Source organism: Erinaceus europaeus, chromosome 13 (assembly GCF_950295315.1).
Source record: "Erinaceus europaeus chromosome 13, mEriEur2.1, whole genome shotgun sequence".
NCBI lineage: Eukaryota > Metazoa > Chordata > Mammalia > Eulipotyphla > Erinaceidae > Erinaceus > Erinaceus europaeus.
The window spans coordinates 53615806-53638803 of NC_080174.1; the positions used below are offsets into that span (position 1 = coordinate 53615806).

The 22998-nt window shown below is 42.8% G+C and overlaps 1 protein-coding gene across 2 annotated transcripts in view; it reads right to left on the bottom strand.

The window, feature by feature from the left end:
• Positions 1-18500, bottom strand: part of LOC103109033 (protein OSCP1) — a 36597-nt gene extending 18097 nt beyond the window's left edge. Inside the window, exons 1-2 of one of the 2 annotated variants that reach the window (XM_007518037.3) lie at positions 18308-18500; positions 960-1114 (exon numbers count right to left, since the gene is read on the bottom strand). In XM_007518037.3, coding sequence (XP_007518099.1) covers positions 960-1114; positions 18308-18419 — 267 coding nt within the window. In that variant the 5' untranslated portion in view covers positions 18420-18500. The remainder of the gene's footprint in view (positions 1-959; positions 1115-18307) is intronic. The other variant, XM_060205894.1, reaches the window with a different exon arrangement.
• Positions 18501-22998: the final 4498 nt, after the last annotated feature.

Below are 22998 nucleotides of genomic sequence, written 5' to 3' on the forward strand. Positions count from 1 at the left end.
TGCTATACCCCCAGCTGAATACACAAATCTTAAAAACAAAAAAATGAAGCCAAGACTATAGGAATAAAAGAGGACATTCCTGGGTGAGCCAGATTTCTGGTCACTTTATGTGTATTGCTGATGGAACACATATGAAACAATACCGCCAGCTGGGGGGCCTGGAGGGTGAAAACCCCATCATATCAGGACACCTGCTACTAACATGACTGGCACTGCTGATGTTAACTTCAGTCACCGAACTGAGGCTGCGTTTGTTAGGCTTCTCCCCTGCTAAGTGGGCTCCTTCCCCTCTTTACTGTACTGCTCCATTTGGAAGGAAGTTACTCAGTCTACCCTCCTTGAGAGTAGAGTATTTACATAAAATATTCTTCTGGACAGAAGGTCTCCCTTATCAGCATGTGGTCTGAAGTTTGGTGCCTGGCATCAGTCATGCCCTGATTCTCAGTAATAAATAAATAAATAAATTAGATTACCCTAATCATTTTTCTCTGGCCAAAGAAATAGATAAGTCTACCTTGTAAAAACAGAATAGTTCTGAATTTTCTTTGAATATCGCCTAGTTTTCAGAGATTTGTTAAGAAAGAGCCAGAATTAAATATAGACATGAAGACCAGCATTCTCTTTGGGTGAGTATAATGAAATAACAACAAGAGGAGTTGATATAGAGGACTTCATAGATCCTTCCTAACTCTGAAACTCTGTAAGGACAACCAATATGGTGGCCTGGGAGGTGGTCTAGTGGATAAGTAAGTACTGGACTCTCAACATGAAATTCCAAGTTCAGTTCCCAGCATTGCATGTGCTAAAGTGATGCTCTGGTTCTTTCTGTCTCTCATCTCTCTAGTGTTAATAAATACATAAAAAAGAACTAATATTTACAAAAGCTCACATAAGCCATATCACTGAACTCCTGTCTACATGTAGCTACAGAAGGAATAAGTGTAGCACAAGGGACACACCTTATCCATGCTGGCCTGGTTCAGTCTCATGATGGAGGCATGAGCCAAGCGGTCATAGACAGTCCTCAGGGCCTTCTTAGAGTACAGCTCTTGGGGTTTGAACAATTCTTCCATAAACTTTCGATTAAACATAGTTGAAACAATGTCATTCAGAACTGCAGGATGAAGAGAGAATACAGTTGAGCTAGGTGTGGAGGGGATTTTACTCAGAAATGCTTTCTCTGCACAAGTGGAATGGAGGCTCTGGGTCTGTGCAGTGGTGGTGTTGATGCTCTTGGTGAGATCTGCTCCCGGGGAGAAACTGCACTATCTCAAGAAAGCAGGCCCCAGGGTGCTTTCTGAGATCACCACAGGACAGACACAAGGGTGGCAGCGTCAATGAGCTGGAGGTTAGAAACCACTTTTACATACATTATGCCAATTTATGATAGAAGAAAGGTTTATTTTCTTTTTAAAGGATTCCTATAAATATTAGATTAGATTTTCACCTTGAAAAGAGAAGCATCACTCATTTCTGTTTTGTTTGTACACCAATACCATTTTTTTAAAAAAAATTATTTATTTATGAGAAAGATTGGAGGAGAAAGAATCAGACATCACTCTGGCACATGTGCTGCCGGGGATCGAACTTGGGACCTCATGCTTGAGAGTCTAAAGCTTTATCACTGCACCACCTCCCAGACCACACAAATACCATTTTTAAAAAAATATTTATTTTATTTTTGAGAGAGATGCAGAGAGAGAGACACACACAGAGAGAAACAGCAGAGCTCTGGCTAATGGTGGTGTGGTAGATTGAACCTGGGACTTAGGAGTCTCAGGCATGAGAGTATGTTTGCATAAACCACCATTTGTTTTTACTTAAAATAAAATATACAGTACCAATAATGGCTACTGACTTTTTTTTTCATAAAACATTGTATGGAAATGGAAACGCTTATTAGATTTAGATTGTTAGATTTTCTGGGCTAGTGAAATAGGTCACTTGTATACTTGTTTAGTGCACTTACTTTAATATGTGTATGACCCATGTAGGAGCCTGGTCCTCACTACAATGAAGAAGCTTCAGTGTTGTGGTATGTTTATTTCTGTCTATGTGACTATTTTTTTCTTTTTTTTTATTGGGGAATTAATGTTTTACATTCAACAGCAAGTACAATAGTTTGTACATGCATAACATTCCCCAGATTCCCATTTAACAATACAACCCCCACTAGGTCCTCTGAATCCTTCTTGGACCTGTATTCTCCCCACCCACCCACCCCAGAGTCTTTTACTTTGGTGTGATACTCCAATTCCATTTCAGGTTCTACTTGTGTTTTCTTTTCTGATCTTGTTTTTCAACTTCGGCCTGAGAGTGAGATCATCCCATATTCATCCTTTTGTTTCTGACTTATTTCACTCAACATGATTTTTTCAAGGTCCATCCAAGATTGGCTGAAAACGGTGATGTCACCATTTTTTACAGCTGAGTAGTATTCCATTGTGTATATATTGTAAAAGGCAGTAGCCTTGAAATTCCCTTTTTATGCAGTTGTTTGTTAAGTGCTTTTAGTATGAGTTGCTTGTAGTATGAGGTGGAAAATTCCTTGCCCCTTCCCCCTTGAATAAGCAGGACCTAATCAGTTAAGGCCACCCATTGTTCGAAGGACCCTGCCTGGGGACAAGCCTTATCAGGACCTCATCAGTGAAGGCCACCCATTGTTCGAAGGACCCTACATGGGGACAAGCCTTATCAGGACCTTTGAACAGACTTTGTGGTGTGCTGTCTACCGGATGGGTGGTCATAGCCGATGGCAAGAGGATGTGGAGACCCTGCCTGGTTGAATTCTATTGGTTGTGTGATCTTACTATATTTGAAACTAGCCCGCGCTTTGCTTTGAATGGATCATGCTTTTGCTAAGTTTGAAATGATTGGATCTTGTGTTTGCTATAGCCTGTTATTGGATGTAGGTTGTTAAGGTGATGTGCTCCCCCTCCCTGAGTGTAGTCTGAATTCCTATAAATTGTATGGTTTGAGCCCTGTTCGGGGTCGAGCTTGGTAGACTAACACCAGTCACCATCTCGGCCCGGATTGCAATTCGTCAATAAACATCTTTGCTTCCTTACAGTGGATGGTGGTTTGATTTATGCTCGCTAACATATATTCCACAACTTGCTCAGCCACTCATCTGTTGTTGGACACCTGGGTTGCTTCCAGGTTTGGGCTATTACAAATTGTGCTGCCAAGAACATATGTGTACACAGATCTTTTTGGATGGATGTGTTGGGTTCCTTAGGATATATCCCCAGGAGAGGAATTACAGGATCATAGGGTAGGTCCATTTCTAGCCTTCTGAGAGTTCTCCAGACTGTTCTCCACAGAGGTTGGACCAATTGACATTCCCACCAGCAGTGTAGGAGGGTTCCTTTGACCCCACACTCTCTCTAGCATTTGCTGCTGTTACCTTTTCTGGTGTATGACATTCTCTCAGGAGTGAAGTGGTATCTCATTGTTGTCTTGATTTGCATTTCTCTGACAATCAGAGACTTGGAGCATTTTTTCATGTGTTTCTCGGCCTTTTGGATCTCTTCTGTGGTGAATATTCTGTCCATGTCCTCCTCCCATTTTTGGATGGGGTTATTTGTTGTCTTGTTGTTGAGTTTGGCAAGCTCTTTATACATGTTGGTTATTAAACTCTTGTCTGATGTATGGCATGTAAAGATCTTCTCCCATTCTGTGAGGGGTCTCTTGGTTTGGGTAGTGGTTTCTTTTGCTGTGAAGAAGCTTTTTAATTTGATGTAGTCCCATAGGTTTATACTTGCCTTAGTCTTCTTTGTAATTGGATTTGTTTCATTGAAGATGTCTTTAAAATTTATGCGGAAAAGAGTTCTGCCAATATTTTCTTCTTCTAAGTGTCTGATAGTTTGTGGTTTAACATCCAAGTCCTTGATCCACTTGGAATTTACTTTTGTATTTGGTGAAATACAGTGGTTCAGTTTCATTCTTCTGCATGTTTCAACCCATTGTTTCCAACACCATTTGTTGAAGAGACTCTGCTTTCCCCATTGAATAGTCTAGCCCCCTTTGTCAAAGATTAGATGTCCATAGGTGTGGTATTTTTTTTTTTTTTATTACCAGATTATTACTCTACTCTGGTTTATGGCGGTGCAAAGGATTGAACCTGGAACTTTGGACCCTCAGGCATGAGAATCTGCATAATCATTATGCTGTCTCCCCAGTCCAAACACAGGTTATGAGTCTCTGCATAACCACTATGCTATCTACCCCACCTATTTATTTATTTATTTATTTATTTGCCTTCAGGGTTGTTGCTGGGGGCTCCATGCCTATACTATGAATTCACTGCTCCTGGAGGCCATCCCTTTTCCATTGTTGTTGTTGCTACTGGACTGGACAGAGAAAAATGGAGAGAGGAGGGGAAGACAGAGGGGAAGAGGAAGATAGACGCGTGCAGACCTGTTTCACCACTTGCGAAGCGACTCCCTTGCTGGGGAGCCAGGGGCTAGAACTAGCATCCCTTTGGCGGTCCTTGCACTTCGCACCATGTGTGCTTAACGTAGTGTGTTATCGCCCAGCCCCATATATTTATTTTAGTGAGAAGTACAAGGAGAGAGACAGAGAGGCAGGCAGATACATCAGAGAACTGCTCAGCTTTGGCTTAGTGTGGGTGCTAAGGCATTGAACCTGGGACCTCAGAGCCTCAGGCAAGAAAGTTCTTTTTATATAATCATTATGCTATCTCCCCAGCCCAACACAGATTATTAAAAATGAGTATATTTTGGTCAAAAGATGAGAGCATATAGAAGCTGAGACCACACATTCGTAGTAGTAATTACATTTTAAAAGGAAAATGGTTATTTGACATGATTCTATAAAATCAATGGCTAAGCATGAGTGATCAATACTTAATGATGAAGAAGTACCTATTTTGCTTTGCTTACTAAAGTCATGTCCAGTGAGGGACTGTGGCCATATGCATTGAGAGAGTAGAGACACGTAGAGTCAATGGGGTCATGATTTCAGGTAATCTTTTTTTCTTTAAGTAATTGGTGGAAATCCCCTTAGGCTCAGGCCAACATTTTTTTTTTAATCTTTTTTTTTTAACATTTTTTTTATTCTCTTTTTGGTGCCCTTTTTAAATTGTTGTTGTAGTTATTACTGTTGTTGCTACTGATGTCGTTGTTGTTGGCTAGGACAGAGAGAAATGAAGAGAGGAGGGGAAGACAGAGAGGAAGAGAGAAAGACAGACACCTGCAGACCTGCTTCACTGCCTGTAAAGTGACTCCCCTGCAGGTAGAGAACCGGAGGCTCGAACTGTGATCCTTACGCTGGTCCTTGCACTTTGTGCCACGTGCACTTAACCTGCTGTGCTACCGCCCGCCTCCCTCAGGCCAGCATTTTAAAGTGTTTTTCAAAGAGCATTTTTGGAGTGGAAGAGTGAGCTAAGGGTGGCTGCATGCAAATCTTAAATGGGAAGTCTCAGAGATGGGGGCTGGGGAAAGAGGAAACATTATTTCCCCCTAGATTAACACAAAAGAATTGACTGTGACTCTTTACAGAAGTATTGAATTCACACTCAACCTCTGGATCTTACTCTAGACTATAATCTATTAGTGAGAAAAAATGAAATCTATTACCAACACAGGCTCTTCATCACATCTGACGATTTTAACCCACTGTACTTGTTCATAACATGCACTGACAATTCTGTAATATGGACAGCATGGAGGTATGTTAACTCTTGCCTGACCCCCACCCCCACTGTATTTTTCTTTAACCTAAACAAGCAAGGACCTGACTTTTTGAACACTTTTCTCCCTTCTGGCTATATAAAATGAAGAAGTTGCAAGGGAAAAGGCTTGGCAGAAAAAAAAAAAATCACACAAGAGGTTTCCAAAGAGAACCTGAAGAATGTTCCACAGATTTATGTAGGCCAGGGAGGAGTGGCAGAGAGGAAGAATGGAGGTGAAGTATCACAGGAGCTCTGATTATGCTAACGCTCACAAATAGCAACAGTTTGTCTAGGTGCTGAGCCATTTCTCTAGGGTCCTTGAGCCCTTTTTTAAGAGGAAAATAATTTAGGCCCAAATAAATCAGTTCTAGAAGGAAGAAAATCCCAAGGTGATTGTTAGCTACTGTGGCAAAGTAAAAAGCAAAATGAAGTCTTCCCCCTGGGAAGAAACAAGCTATATATCACCATGGCTCTTTGTGTAAGGGCATACAGAAAAATCCCCATATTATGAAGGGAACACAGTAGGCTCTGTCCCTGCACACAGATGCTCTCAAAAAGAAATGGCAGTTTTATGCTTGGGCCCTAGCACCCATGGTTCCCACCTCTGGCTTTTTTTTTTTTTTTTAAAGATTTTATTTATTTATGAGAAAGATAGGAGGAGAGAGAAAGAACCAGACATCACTCTGGCACATGTGCTGCTGGGGATTGAACTTGCGACTTCATGCTTGAGAGTCCAAAGCTTTATCACTGTGCCACCTCCCAGACCACACCTTTGACTTAATTCTTTGTGAAGATCATGGGAGCATAAAGTAGTATACCATCCAAGTAAGGTTTTCACCAGCTCTCCACACTCTTCCAGATTCACACTTCTAGCCTGAATTTCTGCCATGTGTCAAGGGGTGGGTCAAAAATGGTTCAAGAGTAGTGGCAACAGACAGCTGTGAAATATAATAATGCAGCATATCAAGTAAGCGCTTCAGTGGGCTTTTCTTTGAGCTTGGCCTGATGAAATCATTCTGGGGTGGGGGGAAGCAATTGAGATTTTACCCATCACCTCTGCTGTAAATTTAACTGTTTATGGTAAAATGCAATCTAGAACCAAAGATAAAAGGGGTGTCATTTACTGAGGGGTTACTTTATTTTGAATCCTTATTGTTCTATGAACTGTGCCCAGAACTGTCTACCATGATCTCTGAGACAACTCTGAGTTATTACCCTCACTCCATCAAGGAATAAAACTGAGTCTTAGAGAGGAAGCAGTCCAAGGTTGCACAGCTGATGGTATAGTTGAAACTATTGATAGGATGGGGCTGTTTAGATAGCTAAGCAGATAGGGTGCCTGACTAGTGCACAGCCCAGGTTTGAGCTTCACACTCTAGGGGAGGTGCTCTGGCACCAGAGGCAGCACCAGTAATGTGGTGTCTCTTGTCTCAGTCTCTCTCGACCTGAATAAAACTGGCCTGGAGCAGTGAAACCATGAATGTGCAAGGTCTTGGTCTCTGTCTCTATGTCTTTGTCTCTGTCTCTCTCTCACACACAATGGGGGTGTTCCTTTTTAATATCTATGCTCTTAAACATTATATGCATTAGCTCTTCAATACAGTGGGTGTGCTAAGAATATTTAAAATATTGAAGAGAATGGCTGTGAGATGCATAAACTGTATCCAAGTGTCAACTGATGGAACAGACTTGCAGCACCTAAGGTTTTCTGAGAAAGGTTCTGTTTTGAGGACTTGAAAACTTTTCAGGTTTGCTGCTAGTGGTCTGTGAAGGGAGAGACTTAAGATGTGGCATGATAAGGCAGCATTGCATGCATGGTCTCATGCCTTCTGCCCACCATCCAGGCAGCCATGCAGTCAGTCACATGCTTCATTTTTCTGTGTGCTGAGGAAAATGGCTCAGGGAAGTCACTTGTGTTGAAGCACAATTCTTTGGTTACCCAGTGCTAGCACAGGCTTATTTTAAGGACTACTGAACAGAACAACCTACCCAGAAGTATCGCAGTTGCCCTCAATATCTCTTAAAAGCCTGGAACTAATAGAAAGAGGCAAGTATCTCAGGGGTAAGCATGGTCCTTTGGACAAGGTTTGCTTGCTTTTCACCTGATGCGTTGTATTTATGTAAGTAAGAGAGTCAAACAGAAACTCATGCCTGCGCTTTCACCTGAAATATTTAACGTGGTCCCACATTAAGCCCCACTGAGAAAGGACTGAGGGAACCTGTGGATGTAGACTAAATACATGCAGCCCAGAGATAGCATACCTCGTTTTCTGTCCACCTCTGTCCATTCATCTACATGAAGCATATGAAAAGAAAACACCAGTTTATGAAGTAAGAATATGATTTTCAAGGAAACTTTTAAAAATACCAATGCCAGTGATCTGGTCTGTGAAACTGTATTTTTCATGTTTGCATTTATGTCTAACATGAATACTTTGCCTGTTTTTTTTTTTTTAACTCCTAAAAGGACAGTGGGTAAATAACAAGGTCTAACAAAAAGGCTAAAAGAAACTATCTAAAAGAGCTAAAAGAGCATGACATAGGAGGAGAGGAAAAGGTTCCAACGCTAGGAGAATAAGCACCACTCAGGTGCTTAAGGCTGGGGACATAGCATAAACAGATTTTCATGCTTGAGGCTCTGAGGTCTGATTCAATCCCAAGCACCACCATAAGCCAGAGCTGAGCAGTGCTCTGGTGTCTGTCTCTATCTCAAAGTAAAATAAACATTAGAAAAACATACCACTCAAAACAAGACTTTCAAAAGCATTAACTTCTACAAGAAAGGGTCATTACAAGAACTTTTTTTTTTACATACCACTCAAAACAAGACTTTTAAAAGCATTAACTTCTACAAGGGTCATTACAAGAACTCTTTTTTTCCCCTTTTCTTTTCTTTTCTTTTTTCTCTCTTCTTGGCATGTGAGGTAGCACACTGGATAAAGCATTGAACTCTCAAATAGGAGGCCCTGAGCTCAATCCTGGGCATCACATGTGCTAGGGTGATGCTCTGGTTCTCATTCTCTCTCATAAATAGGTAAAGTTTTTTAAATGTTCTTTTTGTACAATCTGATTAAAAAATTTTTGAATATTTATTTATTTATTCTCTTTTGTTGCCCTTATTGTTTTATTGTTGTAATTATCATTGTTGTTGTTATTGATGTTGTTGTCGTTGGATAGGACAGAGAGAAATGGAGAGAGGAGGGGAAGACAGAGGGTGGGAGAGAAAGACACCTGCAGACCCATCGCTTCACCGCTTGTGAAGTGACTCCCCTGCAGGTGGGGAGCTGGGGGCTTGAACTGGTATCCTTATGCCAGTCCTTGCTCTTTGAGCCATATGTACTTAACCCGCTGTGCTACCACCCGACTCCCACAGTCTGATTTTTTTAACAGGGTAAGATTTCTCTTTTTAGAGGACAGGTGGAACTGTTCAAATTAGAAAACTTGAAAGATGAATTAAAAGGAACAATGTCCATCTCTGTGTGGTTTAATCTTTAACATACAGATGTGTAACTTCTGTGTCAAAAGAGGAAAGTAATGATGGAGCCACTGTGAACAAGGTTCTGAGGGTGAAGGCAGTCAAGGAGATGTCAAGAGGAGACCGAATAAGGAAAAATGAGTTAGCTTGAGAAATCTGTGAAAATCAAGGCCTTTTATGGGTTGAGATATAGCTTTACAATTTACTTACTATAGAATTTCAAGGAACTTGTTTTTAGCCTCAGTTTCTTCACCTGTAAAATGGGGATCAGACCTGTATCTACCTAACATGGTCATCATGGATGATAGACTGACAGATATCAAACACCTAACTAGCTTCTTTGCTAGTTACATTCATCTCTACTGCAGGACACTGGCCACCATGCATGAAAGATGAAAAGTGACTTTTCTTAACTTTCCTTAATTTTTTTTTTTTTTTTTTGGTGGGGAGGAGGTGTGTATTTCATTCAAGAAAAAAGATTCCCAGATAAGGACTGTGCAATCACTCACTCAGATAGTGTGCTGCTCTGTCATGTGCATGATCTAGGCTTGAGCCTGGCCTCCACTGCATTGAAGGAAGCTTTGGTGCTGTAGTCTCTTTCATTCTCTATCTCTGCCTCTCTTTAACATAGAGAGATTGTGGTCCAGGAGGTGGCTCAGTGATAAGGCTTTGGACTCTCAAGCATGAGGTCCTGAGCCCGATCCCGGGCAGCACATGTGCCAGAGTGATATCTCTTTCTCTCTCCTCCTGTTTTTCTCAATAAGTAAAATCTTTTTAAAAAATAAATAAAATAGAGAGATTTCCAGATAAGTGTATTTTTTTAATTAGGGAATTAATTTTTTATATTCAACAGTAAATACAATAGTTTGTACATGCATAACATTCCCCAGTTTCCCATTTAACAATACAACCCCCACTATGTCATTTATCATCCTTAATGGACCTGTATTCTCCCCACCCACCCACCCCAGAGTTTTTTACTTTGGTGGATAAGTGTATTTTTATACACACATTAAAAATTATCTTTTGTGGGGGCTGGCCGGTAGTGCACAGGGTTAAGTGCATATAGTGCGAAGTGCAAGGACCTGTGCAAGAATCCTGCCTCACATCTGGTTGCAAGTGGTGAAGCAGGTCTGCAGATGTCTATCTTTCTCTCCCTCTCCCTGTCTTCCCCATCTCTCTCAGTTTCACTCTGTCCTATACAACAGCAGCAGCAGCAGCAACAACAACAACAAAAATAACAGGGGGCCAAGTGCTGGTTAAATGCTCACATTACTTACAGTCAACAATACTTAGACACCTTTCCCATATTTTGGAGCTTCTCTCTTCCCTGATCCAGCTTTCTGGTCCTTTTTCCAGCCATGACATCATCTCCCCAGACAATAACTTGGATCCACCTGCATATCAGATTTCAGACTCAGGAAAAAAAAAAAAAACTAGTATAGCTAAAGGCCCTTTGAAATGTAACTAAAATAGGCCTACTAGCTATCTACAAAATGAAGACCCCTCCAACTCTTCATCTGCACTATTCTAGCCTTTAGGTTCATGATTAGTCAACACCTTGTTTGGCTTTATATGTTAATTCTCTTTTCAGCCACCAGGTTCCAGATGCTAGCATGATGCTGACCAGACTTCCCTGGACAGACAACCCCACCAATGTATCCTAGAGCTCCGCTTCCCCAGAGCCCTTTCCCACTAGGGAAAGAGAGAGACAGGCTGGGAGTATGGATCGACCTGTCAATGCCCATATTCAGTGGGGAAGCAATTACAGAAGCCTGACCTTCTACCCTCTGTATTCCATAATGACCTTGGGTCTATACTCCCAGAGAGATAAAGAATAGGAAAACTATCAGGGAAGGGATACCTAGTTCTGATGGTGGGAATTGTGTGGAGTTGTAGCCCCCCTTTATCCTATGGTTTAGTCAGTGTTTCCTTTTTATAAATAAAAAATTAAAAAAGAAATTATGAAATTAAAAAATGCTCACATTACAGTGCACAAGGTCCCAAGTTCAAGCCCCTGGGCCCCACCTGCAGGGGAAAAGTTCATAAGTGGTGAAGCAGGGCTGCAGGTGTCTGTTTCTTTCCCTCTCTGTCTCCTCCTCTCTCAATTTTTCTCTGTCTCTATTCAATAATAAATAAATACAAGGTTAAAAAAAAATCTAAGAAAAAAAACAGCAACAACAACAGAAAAAAGGTGGCTGCCCGGAGCAGTAGATTCATAGTGCAGATACTGAGCCCCAGTGATAGCCCTGGAGGCAAAACAACAACAAATATATATATTTTGTGAGAGCTTAGTGGCAGTGTACTGGGTTGAGCACATATGTTACAGTGCAAAAGGACCTGGTTCTAGTCCCTGGCCCCCACCTGCAGGGGAAAGCTTCAAAAGCAGTGAAGCAGTGTGGCAGGGTTGTTTCTTTTTCTTTCTTTTCTTGCCTCCAGGGTTATCACTGGGGCTCGGTGCCTGCACAATGAATCCACTGCTCCTGGAGGCCATATTTCCCCCCCTGAATGTTGTTGTTGCTGTTGGACTGGACAAAGAAAAATTGAGAGAGGAGAGGAAAACAGAGAGGGGGAGAGACAGACAGACACCTGCAGACCTGCTTCACTGCTTGTGAAGTGACTCCCCTGCAGGTGGGGAGCTGGGGGCTCGAACCCAGATCCTTGTGCTGGTCATTGTGTGTGTGTGTGTTTTTTTTAAAGAGTTTATTTATTTATTCATGAGAAGTGATAGGAGAGAGAGAAAGAACCAGACATCACTCTGGTACATGTGCTACCGGGGATTGAACTCATGACCTCACGCTTTAGAATCCAAAGCCTTATCCACTGAGCCACCTCCTGGACCACTGGTCCTTGTGCTTTGCACCATGTATGCTTAACCTGGTGCTCCACTGTCCAGCCCAGGTTGTTTCTATTTCGCCCTGTCTCTCTTCCCTCTCAATTTATCTGTCCATTAAATAAATTTTAAAAATAACAAAGAACTGACTGCAGTTTAAAAATATATCTTGTAATTAGTGTGCTGTCTGGGATGCATTGGATCGACCTTCCCGTGGATTCCAGAAGAATTTAAAGACGGGTGCTGTCTTTGTTGATCTCATAGCAGCCTATGAAACGGTCTGGCAATGTGGTCTCCTAGTCAAGATCTCAAGATGCCTGCCTCCATGGGTGGCCAACACTATATCGTTTCTTCTCCAAAACAGAAGATTCCGGGTGCATCTGGGTGACAAGTCTAGCAGATGGAGACTTGTCTCAAGTGGCCTCCCCCAGGGCTCTGTTCTGGCTCCTACGCTATTTAATATTTACATCAATGACCTCCCAGAAACTTCTTCAAGGAAGTTCATCTACGCCGATGACATCTGCTGTGCAACTCAGGCATCCAAGTTCGACATCCTCGAGGAAACACTCACGAAAGACATGTCTCTGATATCTGATTACTGTAAAAAATGGCGACTAATCCCTAGCACTGCAAAAACGGTATCATCTGTTTTCCATCTACACCATGCCTTGGCCTCGCGTCAGCTTAATGTGCAGCTTGGCGATACAAGAATCCAGCATGAAGCCCAGCCAGTCTATCTTGGCATTACTCTCAATCGCACTCTGTCATTTCACGAATATCTCATAAAAACTGCAGCAAAGGTGGGCGCAAGGAATAACATCATTGCAAGACTGGCCAGCTCCTCATGGGGCGCGAGCGCTTCCACACTACGATCATCCTCTCTGGCATTATGCTATTCCACTGCAGAATACTGTGCCCCAGTATGGTTCCGTAGCCCCCATGTCCACTTGGTCGATTCCAAATTATATTCCTCCATGAGGATAATTTCTGGAACCATCCGTTCCACCCCGGTTTCATGGCTGCCAGTTCTTAGCAACATCACCCCGCCAGATATTCGTTGGGATGCGGCATCATCCAAGTTCATTTCCCACGTCTACGCTCGACCGGACCTGCCAATATACGCGGATATCTTCGCCCACCCTGTCCAACGCTTGACGTCTCGTCACCCAATCTGGTCCCCTACGCCTACACTGAACTTCTCTGTTCCAGTCTCTTGGAAACAGAGTTGGCAGTCAGCTGAGGTAAAGAACAAACTCCTCATCACAGACCCCTGTAAGCGTCAACCCGGCTTTGACCTAGCACGTTATGATTGGGTCCTCCTCAATCGCTATCAAACAGGCCATGGCCGGTGCGCCGCTATGTTCCATCGCTGGGGAGCCAGAGACGACCCAAACTGCCCCTGCGGCTACAGACAGACTATGACCCACATAGTCAACGACTGCCACCTCTCCAGATTCAAAGGAGGTCTCGAAACTTTACATCAGGCTCAACCTGACGCTGTTGACTGGCTACGGAAGAAGGGCAAACGCTAGAAAAAGTGTGCTGTCTTAGAAATATTTTCCATTAGAGTGTTTCAGAGGTGATTTCTGAAGTTATAATTAAGCCTTAAATACATACCAATAGCTCCTGGAGACCTGTCTGGAAGCATTGCTACTTCTGTGCCCTCACTCTGAAGGATTCTCACTTTCAGGTCAAACTCCTCTAGGTAAAGTCTCCATCTTTCTCCCATAAGACTTACAGGCCTTTGGGTAAGCAACACCAGGAGCCTGGCCTTCTCACAGCTTCTCTGGCATAATTTGCACACCTTCCCGTGACATGTATTAGGCCTGATAAGCTTGTGGGAAATTTGAGAATTAGAGTTTCCACCATCATGAACGTGTTTGGGAACAGTGGTGCTTCAAGGGACACACCTACCCTGAGGGGCAGAGACCACCTGCTACTGGAGATCGGTCATGTTCTCAGGGTACTCAAGCACTCCCACAGGTAATGACACCCAGCTCAGCAGAGGTCTCTGTAGGGCAGGGTGTTCCTGGCCCCTTTTCTCCTGATGGTCTGAAGAAGGTAAATACATGCTGCCTTGTTTTTCTAGTTCTCCAGATGACTTGTTTGTGGCAATACCCTTTGAGTTATATTTTTAGTGAGAAGCAACTCCAAGGCTATCTAGAACTGACTGATAAATTGGAACTAGGTAAAACCCAGAATCTCACCACCATTTGGTTGCTTAGTATTACACTAAGTAGCTTAGAAAAAGCTCCTGGAGGAAAATAAACAAAGTATCCTTTTATTTTGTAAAATTAAGGGTTTTAAGTAAAATGTAATAGAGCCTTATTTGTGAGTATTTTAAGAGGATACGAGTGAGGCAAAGGCAGTTTTTATTACCCTTGCTATTGCTTAAAACATAGGACAACACTTAATATGCAATACTCAAAAGTTGCCCCATAGAGAGCACTTCCTTTCTGTTGAATACTAAATTGGAGACTGCATTGTGGGGAAAAACTACAAGATCTGCACCAGTCTTATGGGAGCCAGATGGCCTCCAAGAGACCAATTAGATGGGAAAGACAATGAAAACATCGAGAGGAAATACAATTTCCATTCAGAACTTCAACGAAGGTTACTTTATGTGTCTGATATTTTGCAAGTCACAGTACACAGGCATTCATCATAAAGGACCCTGTTCTTGCACCTATGGCAACTATAAACAGTGAAATAATGAGTATTTCTTAACTTTTTGAAGTTCATGCTTCTTTCTTTTTCTTTTTTTCCTTTTCTTTTGGATGGAGCTGGGGCCTCATGTATGTGCAGTTTCACCATTCCTGGGATGACTTGCATTGAAGTACAGAGAACACAGAGAGGGAGAATCACCAGGGTACTAAAGCTTTCCATGGCATTCCCATGTAGTGCTGGGGTTTGAACCTGGGCCATGTACAAAGCAAGGCACACCACCTGGTGAACTGTCTCTCTGGCCTGAAGGCCATGTTCTATGCCCTACATTCTTATTCGGTCTTCTACAAATCCCCATTGACCAGTCATTTCTTTAAATAAAAGCAGCGAGTATATGGATATTTTTTCAGACTTCTTTCTCTCTTACCCACAATTCAAACCCCTCAAAGAGTTGGATACAGTCCTATCCAGAAAAACAATGAAGTACAGGAGATAAGAGCACGCTGGTGTAGAGTATGAAGCTTGGAGCCTGACGTTTGAATCCTTTTACTCTTTCTCTTACCAGCTATGCAGCTCTGGAGACATTAGTTCCCACCAGTAACATGAAGATACTCATATTATCAACATAACAGGATAGTGATGGAAGTAAGATGTTTAAAGAAATCCTGTGGTCTGGGAGGTGGTACAGTGGATAAGACTTTGGACTCTCAAGCATGATATCCTGAGTTCAATTCCCAGAAGTACATGTACCAGAGTGATGTCTGGTTATTTCTCTCTCTCTCATCATTTATCATGAATAAATAAATAAAATCATTAATAAAAGAAGTCCTTAACACACAGGAAGTTCTTAGTAAATGTTTGTTGTCATTAAGACAATATGACCCCCACCCTTTTTATAATCATTGCTTGACTAGACTGATCAAAAGTCCTATCTCTAGTGAGTGTACAGAAAGTTTCTTATATGGCAACTGACCCTCACCTAAAGTGTGGGAGGAATGAGTGTATAAATGTGAATCACTAAAAGATGGCTGAGCCAGGCAGTGGTGCACCTGGTTAAGCACACACACTAAAAGATGGTTCAAACTCCTAAAGCTGTAGCTACAAATCCAGAAGGACAGCAGCTCCTGAAGGCAAAGGAAGCTAGTCCTCTAGTATTCACAGGGTCTTGCATAGACCTCTTCTTGAAAGACATCACCTAGCAGCTGAGGAAATGGCTCAGCTGGCAGAGTGCTGGACTTGCATGCCTGAGGTTGCCAGCTCCACCCCAACATGACATGTACAAGAGTGGTGCCCTGGATTCTCTCTCTCTCTCTCTCTCTCTCTCTCCCTTCCTTTCTCTCTGTGCCTCATGTGAAATCCTCTCAGTGTCATAAATAAAATATAATCTTAAAAGAAGAAAGACTGGGAGTCAGGTGGTAGTGCAGTGGGTAAAGTGCAAGGACTGGCATAAAGATCCTAGTTCGAACCCCTGGCTCCCCACCTGCAGGTGGGTTGCTTCACAAGTGGTGAAGCAGGTCTGCAGGTGTCTGTCTTTCTTTCTCCTTCTCTGTCTTCCCCTCCTCTCTCTATTTCTTTCTGTCCTATCCAACAATGACGACAATAATAACTACAACAATAAAACAAGGGCAAAGAAAGGGAATAAATAAATATTTAGAAAAAGACAGCATCTATTCTCATTATGCCAAACATATTAAACACAGTGTCTTATTCAACCCTTATAACCTTGCTGGAAGGCATATATTATTATAATTTCCATTTTACAGAAAAAGAAACAGGCTTATAGAAGTTAATACAATCAAGTCAATGGCAATGCTGAAATTGGGACCCATGTGTATGACTTCAGAGAATATCCTCATAATTGTTAATTGATGCTGCCTTCCAAAAGGCACTACTAGTTCAAGAACTACCTGCTAGCTCCACTGGTATCCCTGGAATAATTATATTTATTTATTTATTTATTGTTTAAAGTAAATTTTTAAATATTTATTTTCCCCTTTGTTGCCCTTGTTGTTGTAGTTATTATTGTTGTTATTGATGTCGTCGTGGTTGGATAGGACAGAGAGAAATGGAGAGAGGAGGGGAAGACAGAGAGGAGGAGAGAAAGATAGACACCTGCAGACCTGCTTCACCGCTTGTGAAGCGACTCCCCTGCAGGTGGGGAGCCGGGAGCTGGAACCCGGATCCTTACGCCGGTCATTGCGCTTTGTGCCACCTGCACTTAACCCGCTGCGCTGCCACCCAACTCCCCGAATAATTATATTTATTTATTTATTTATAATTAATGGCTCAGCTCTGGCTTATGGTGGTTCAGGGAACTGAACCTGGGACTTTGGATATGTTTTATGATATATACCCCCACCCTAGAATAAAATTATATAACAGAGGTGCCAAGGAAAACAGGCCCCTCTTAAGGAGTAAACAGCAGCATCATATGTAACAGGTAATTTAGATCTTCAACTAAACATTCACTGAGCTCAAATTTAGACTTTTTTTCCCTAGCATTATCCTAGGTATTGCAGTACAAAGATGAGTAAGATGATGTTGGGGGAGATAGACAACATACACAGATCTCCATGGAAATGGGGATAGGATGAGAACATAACTGAAGACTTTAAAACAACACCTACAAGCAGTTTAGTATTATTGAAATACAAAGCAGGAGACAGGCAGTGACAGGAGTTGGACTACAAAGGTAAGACAGGGGTCTATCTGAATATTAAGACTACCTGAATATGTATGGCTAGCACCGAATGTATATTTAACATCAGTTGAGTATGCTGAGATCACTGGAGAGAAAAAAAGTTAATCAGTGGCCACGTCAGTTACTTTATATTTTCTATTACCTTCAAATTACAGAATATCATTCATATTTAATCCCAGTTTTCTGGTGAAAGTAGTGTTTGAGAAAAGAGGAAAAGCGTGCAAAGAGTTTTGAGTGGTTATTTCTTTGGGGACTAAATGTGGCGTAAATGAGAGACAGAGTTTATGTTTTACAAACTCTCATATAATTATTTCCATAATTGCATTTTTTTCCAGTAATTGTGAAGGGTATGACATAACTTTATTACATGGATATATATATATATCCCCGAACCCCGCTTTTCTAAAAATACTTCCTGAATTTAGCAAGACTGGTCTCCAGTCTATGAAGCTACTACACAGAAGAATGTTGAATCAGAACCCATATTCTGCGGGGAGAGGATGCTTGCACTAGCAATGAGTATGTTGGCAGGTGGTGAGCTGGTGGAAACCTTACATTTAGGAGGGCCCTATTGTCAACAGGGATTTCGAGATCTCTCCAGTTTGAGAGGCCAAAGAAACTCAGGTGTGGGAAGTGTCAGGTACCCCAATAATATCCGAGATTGGTATTAAGTCCCTTTGCTGTGAAAGGCTCTTTGCGGAGGGTGGGGGTGGGGTGAGCATCTGATCCCTGGGGCGCTTTGACCGGGTGGATGCGGCTGTGGCTTTGTGAAAAAGGTCCCGGGTTCCAGGGGCGCCGTGTGCAGGGGTGTAGGCGGGCTGTGAAGGGGCCCGCGGTGGGGCGGGGCGGCCGGGGGCGGGGCGGCGAGGCTGCGGTTGTGGCTCTGGAGGTGGGTGTTCGCGGGCTTGGGGTTGGCAGTGGGAGCAGGGAGCCTCTCACCTTTGCGGGCCTTGTCTCCAGGGATGTTCTGGGCCCGCAGCCGTTGATCCAGGATGTACAGCATTTCCCCGCCCAAGTTCAAGAAGAGCAGCGGCAGGGTGCGCAGCGACATGGTGCTTGAAGCAATGAAGAAGATGAATCCCTGACACTTGGTAGCCAGAAGCCTGGGGGGCCGGCTGCAGCGTCCCAACAGCCTAGTTGCTAAGGCAATGCGGAGGACGGCAAAAGTAGCCAATCAGAAGGCCGCTTGTTGGGATGCTACTGAGGGAAGGCCCTTTATTACGTAGGCCGGGGAGGCGGGGAGGCGGGGAGACTGGGGTAGGTAACACGCTCTGGAGGGAGGTGGGGCAGGTAACACGCTCTGGAGGGAGGTGGAGTGTCTGACATCCTCACTCGCTCGGATATGCTCATGCGATCGTGGTGGAAAACGCGATCAAAATACTTTTATAACCGAGGAACAACTCTGAGCCTGGCGGTCCTGGCTTTGATTCTCGACTCTGTTTCCTGTTAGTGAGACTTGGGCGGGTGTTTTGAGTCAGGACTCCTTAGGAAGTGAATCCAAGTGGATTCAATGCTGTAGTGCAAAGTGCCACGACAGCGTTCATCAAGATGTTATAAATTTGCTGTATTATTCACAACAGCCAACAGTAGGAGCAACCTGAATGCCCATCAACGGATGACTGGATAAAGAAGTTATGGGATAGGGGTGCCAGGTCGTGGCGCACCTGGTTGAGCACACGTGTTACACTGTGCAAGGATCTGGGTTCAAGCGCTTGAAAGGGGGGGGGGGGGGTAAGAGGGGGAAAGCTTTGCGGTGGTGAAGCAGGCTGCAGGTGTCTCTTTCTATCTCCCCCTTTCGATCACTGGCTGTCTCTATCCAATAAAGATAATATAATTTTTAAAAATAATAATAAAAAGTTATGGGATAGGACCGGGGAGATAGCGTAATGGCTATGCAGAGTCTTCAAGACTGAGGCACCAAAGGTCCCAGGTTCAACCCCCCAGTAACACTAAGCCAGAGCTGAAGAGTGCACTGGAAATAAATAAAATAAGGCTTAAAAAAAGTTATGGGATATACATTCCATGGACATACTACTCTACAATAAAAAAGAATGATATGGCATTCTTTGGTTCCAAATAGATGTAACTGAAGGTGATTATACTTAGCAAAATAAAAGCTAACTATTGGGATAATTTCACTTATATGTGAAATATAAACAAGAGAAACACACGAACTTGCAAACAAAACCAGAAGTAAATCAACTGACAAAGACTTTGTAATATGTGCCCTTAACCAGGTGCACCACCACGTGGCTCCACCCCACTGACTCAGACTTTGTGAGAACTATGGGGGAGGCCGGTGGCAGTGCACCTGGTTAAGTGCACATAGTACTAAGCACAAGGACCCTCACAAGGATCTGGGTTCAAGCACCCAGCTCCCCACCTGCAGTGGAGATATTTCACAAGTAGTGAAACAGGTTTTCAGGTATCTTTATATGTATCTTCCCCTCCTATCTCAGTTTCTCTCTGTCCCATCCAATAAAATGGAAAAATGGCCACAAGGAGCAGTGGATTCAAGTGCCAGCACTGAGCCCCAACAATAAGCCTGGAGAAGAAAAAAAAGAACTATAGTAGTTTTGGTTGGGGGCAGTATGGAGGCATAAAGCTTTGGTGGTAGATGTGGTATGTAACTATATCCTATAATCTTATAATCTTGTAACTCACTATTAATCACAAATAATCATTTTTAATGGCTTAAAAATGCTATGACTAGTTACTTTTTTAAAAAAATTTTAAAATTTTAAAAAATTTATTCCCTTTTGTTGCCCTTTTTTTTTATTGTTGTAGTTATTATTGTTGTCGTTGTTGGATAGGACAGAGAGAAATGGAGAGAGGAGGGGAAGACAGAGAGGAGGAGAGAAAGATAGACACCTGCAGACCTGCTTCACCGCCTGTGAAGCGACTCCCCTGCAGGTGGGGAGCCGGGGTTCGAACCGGGATCCTTATGCCAGTCCTTGTGCTTTGTGCCACCTGCGCTTAACCCGCTGCGCTACAGCCCGACTCCCCTCTTACTTCTTTTTTAGTTGTCACTAATTCATCCTCAATCTTGCTAATTCTGTCTTCAGCCTCATAGATTCTCTTCTCTCTGCCCTCTACTGTTTTCTGGAGTTCATCTATTTTGTCGCCCTGCTCTGATACTGTTTTAGCTTGTTCAGCTAGTTACATTCTTAGCTCCGCAGGATTTCAGCTTTCAGCTCTCTAATAACCGAGCTAATTAGAATTTTCTTCCATATTCTCATTTGTTGTTCCTGCATTTCTGATTACAATTTTTTCAAATTCTTTACTCACTCCGGTTATTTCCTTAGCTAATGTTTGGATGTTGAACTTGTTATTTTGTGCTTCACCCTCTGGAGGACTTTTAGCTGGACTCTTGTCCTGGTTCGAGTCTCCAATATTTTTTCTTGTTGTTTTAACCATTTTATATATTATGTTATGAGTTCCCTTTATCAGTACTTTTCAAATTATTGATCACTATTGCCTGGATTGACTTTTGTCTAGGTAAGTTAATTAAAGGGTTCACAGTGGTGGAAGTTAACAGTTATTTCAATCCCTGAGTTGGAGCTCAGTGGTGTAAAAGCCTCTTTGTTTTTTTTTCCTTCCCTGTAGGCTATGGGAGCCTGAGGGCTTTTAAACTATCAATAGGCTTCTTAGCTTAATCACTGACTCCTGACCAAGAGATAAAGCAGGGTGTGGCAGAGATAATCCAGTGGTTATGCAAAGAGACTTTCACAGCCCTTCAGCTATGCCACTGAGGTATAGGTCTTCTGAGTTTCCTGGTTAGATCTCTGTCCCCTGGTGTCCCTTCCTGTCGCTGCTCCAGATTCTGAGGGTAGTAGCAATGGAGACTCAGAGTTTCACTTGGTGAGTCTCTGGGGAGTCCTTTCCTCCCTTCAGCTGTCCCCTTATTGGTGGAGCAGACTGGAGGTGGTGTCTCCACTGATAAACTGCTGAACTGTTAGCAGTCACTTAATCTCTCCTTAGGCCCCTCTCTCCTCTCTGTCACCAGCCACAAGTGTTTGTACTCACCAGTGATTTACTGGGTTCCTGTGGTCATTCTAGTCCTGTCTTGTTTCGGTCCCGGTGGTCTCCTTTGGTATTCCTAGTTGATCCTGGAGAGGAGAGGAGAGGAGAGGAGAAAGCGATCTGCTGCTCGTAGCTCTGCCTCTGGAAGTCGAATCCGATTTGTCTTCTGGGACTGCCAGTGCAGAGCAGCTCACAGCCTCTCTTCAGAGCCTTTTAGACATGGAAGTCCTGGAGAAGTGCTTCTGCTGATTCTGGGGACAGACCAGCGGCTCTCCCCAGATTCCTTTTTTCTTTCTATATATATATTTTTTTTTTACCAGAGCACTATTTAGCTTTGGCTTATGGTGGTGTGGGGGATTGAACCTGGGACTTAGGAGCTTCAGGCATGAGAGTCTGTTTGCACAACCATTATGCTATCTACCCTCCGCCCCATTCCTTTTTTCTACAGGGTTTTTTATAGGAACTGAATTATGTATGTGTGGGTGCACAAGCAGGATACACTTAAGCACAGTGTATCAAGCACAGTTAATTACATTACATTCCAATTAGTTGAGAGCTGGTCCCCTTTAACTTTTTAAAAAAATATTTATTAATTTATTTTCCCTTTTTGTTGCCCTTGTTTTTATTGTTGTTACTGATATCGTTGTTGGATAGGACAGAGAAATGGAGAGAGGAGGGGAAGACAGAGAGGGGGAAAGAAAGACAGACACCTACAGACCTGCTTCACCACCTGTAAAGCAACTCCCCTACAGGTGGGGAGCCGAGGGCTCGAACCCGGATCCTGCGCTTTGTGCCACCTGCACTTAACCACTATGTTACCACTCAACTCCCCCCCCCCGCCTTAACTTCTTTAACATCTCTAGCGCAGACCTTCCTAGAGTCCCAGATCTAAATTTCCTGTCACTCTTTGGACATCACTTTAACACAGCTTTTTTTCTTTCTTTCTCTGAAGTCCAAAGTCTTTTCTCCAATGTTATGACTGGCTGTTTGTGTCTTTCTCTAGCTTCATAAGGTGAAGCCCTAACCCCTCAAAGTGCTAACATTTGGACATGGGCCTTTGGGAAGTAATGGCGATTAATTACCATGAGGGGAGGGCTCTCAAAAGGTAGGGGATTAGTGTTCTTCTAAGTGACATGTTGGGGCCAGGTGGTGGTACACCTGGTTATGATTAAAAAAATAAGTGACCTCTCTCTCCCTTGTCATGTGAGAATATACTAAGAAAGCACTTATCTTAGCTATAAACCAAACCTGCCAGCACATTGTCCTTGTACTTCCTAGCCTCCTATAGGAAAACTAATTCTTGTTTAAGCCATTCAATCTGTGGTACTTTTTATGGCATCTTGAATGGTCTAACACATGCTGAAAACCCTTTGTCTTACCCATCTACTCATCTTGTCCATTCAGCTTTATACATGCTATCTTCCTTGGGTTCTTCAAATATACCAAGCATGCACAAATTTCAAGGCCTCCACACTTAACTTGGAAAAATTTGTGAACTTTCTGGGGACTGGAGGCACTCATAACTTATCAGGATTTGTAAATAATGCTTTCTGTATGTGCAGTTTTCTAGGGTAACACTGGCAGTTTTTTTTTCTTTTTAAATCAGA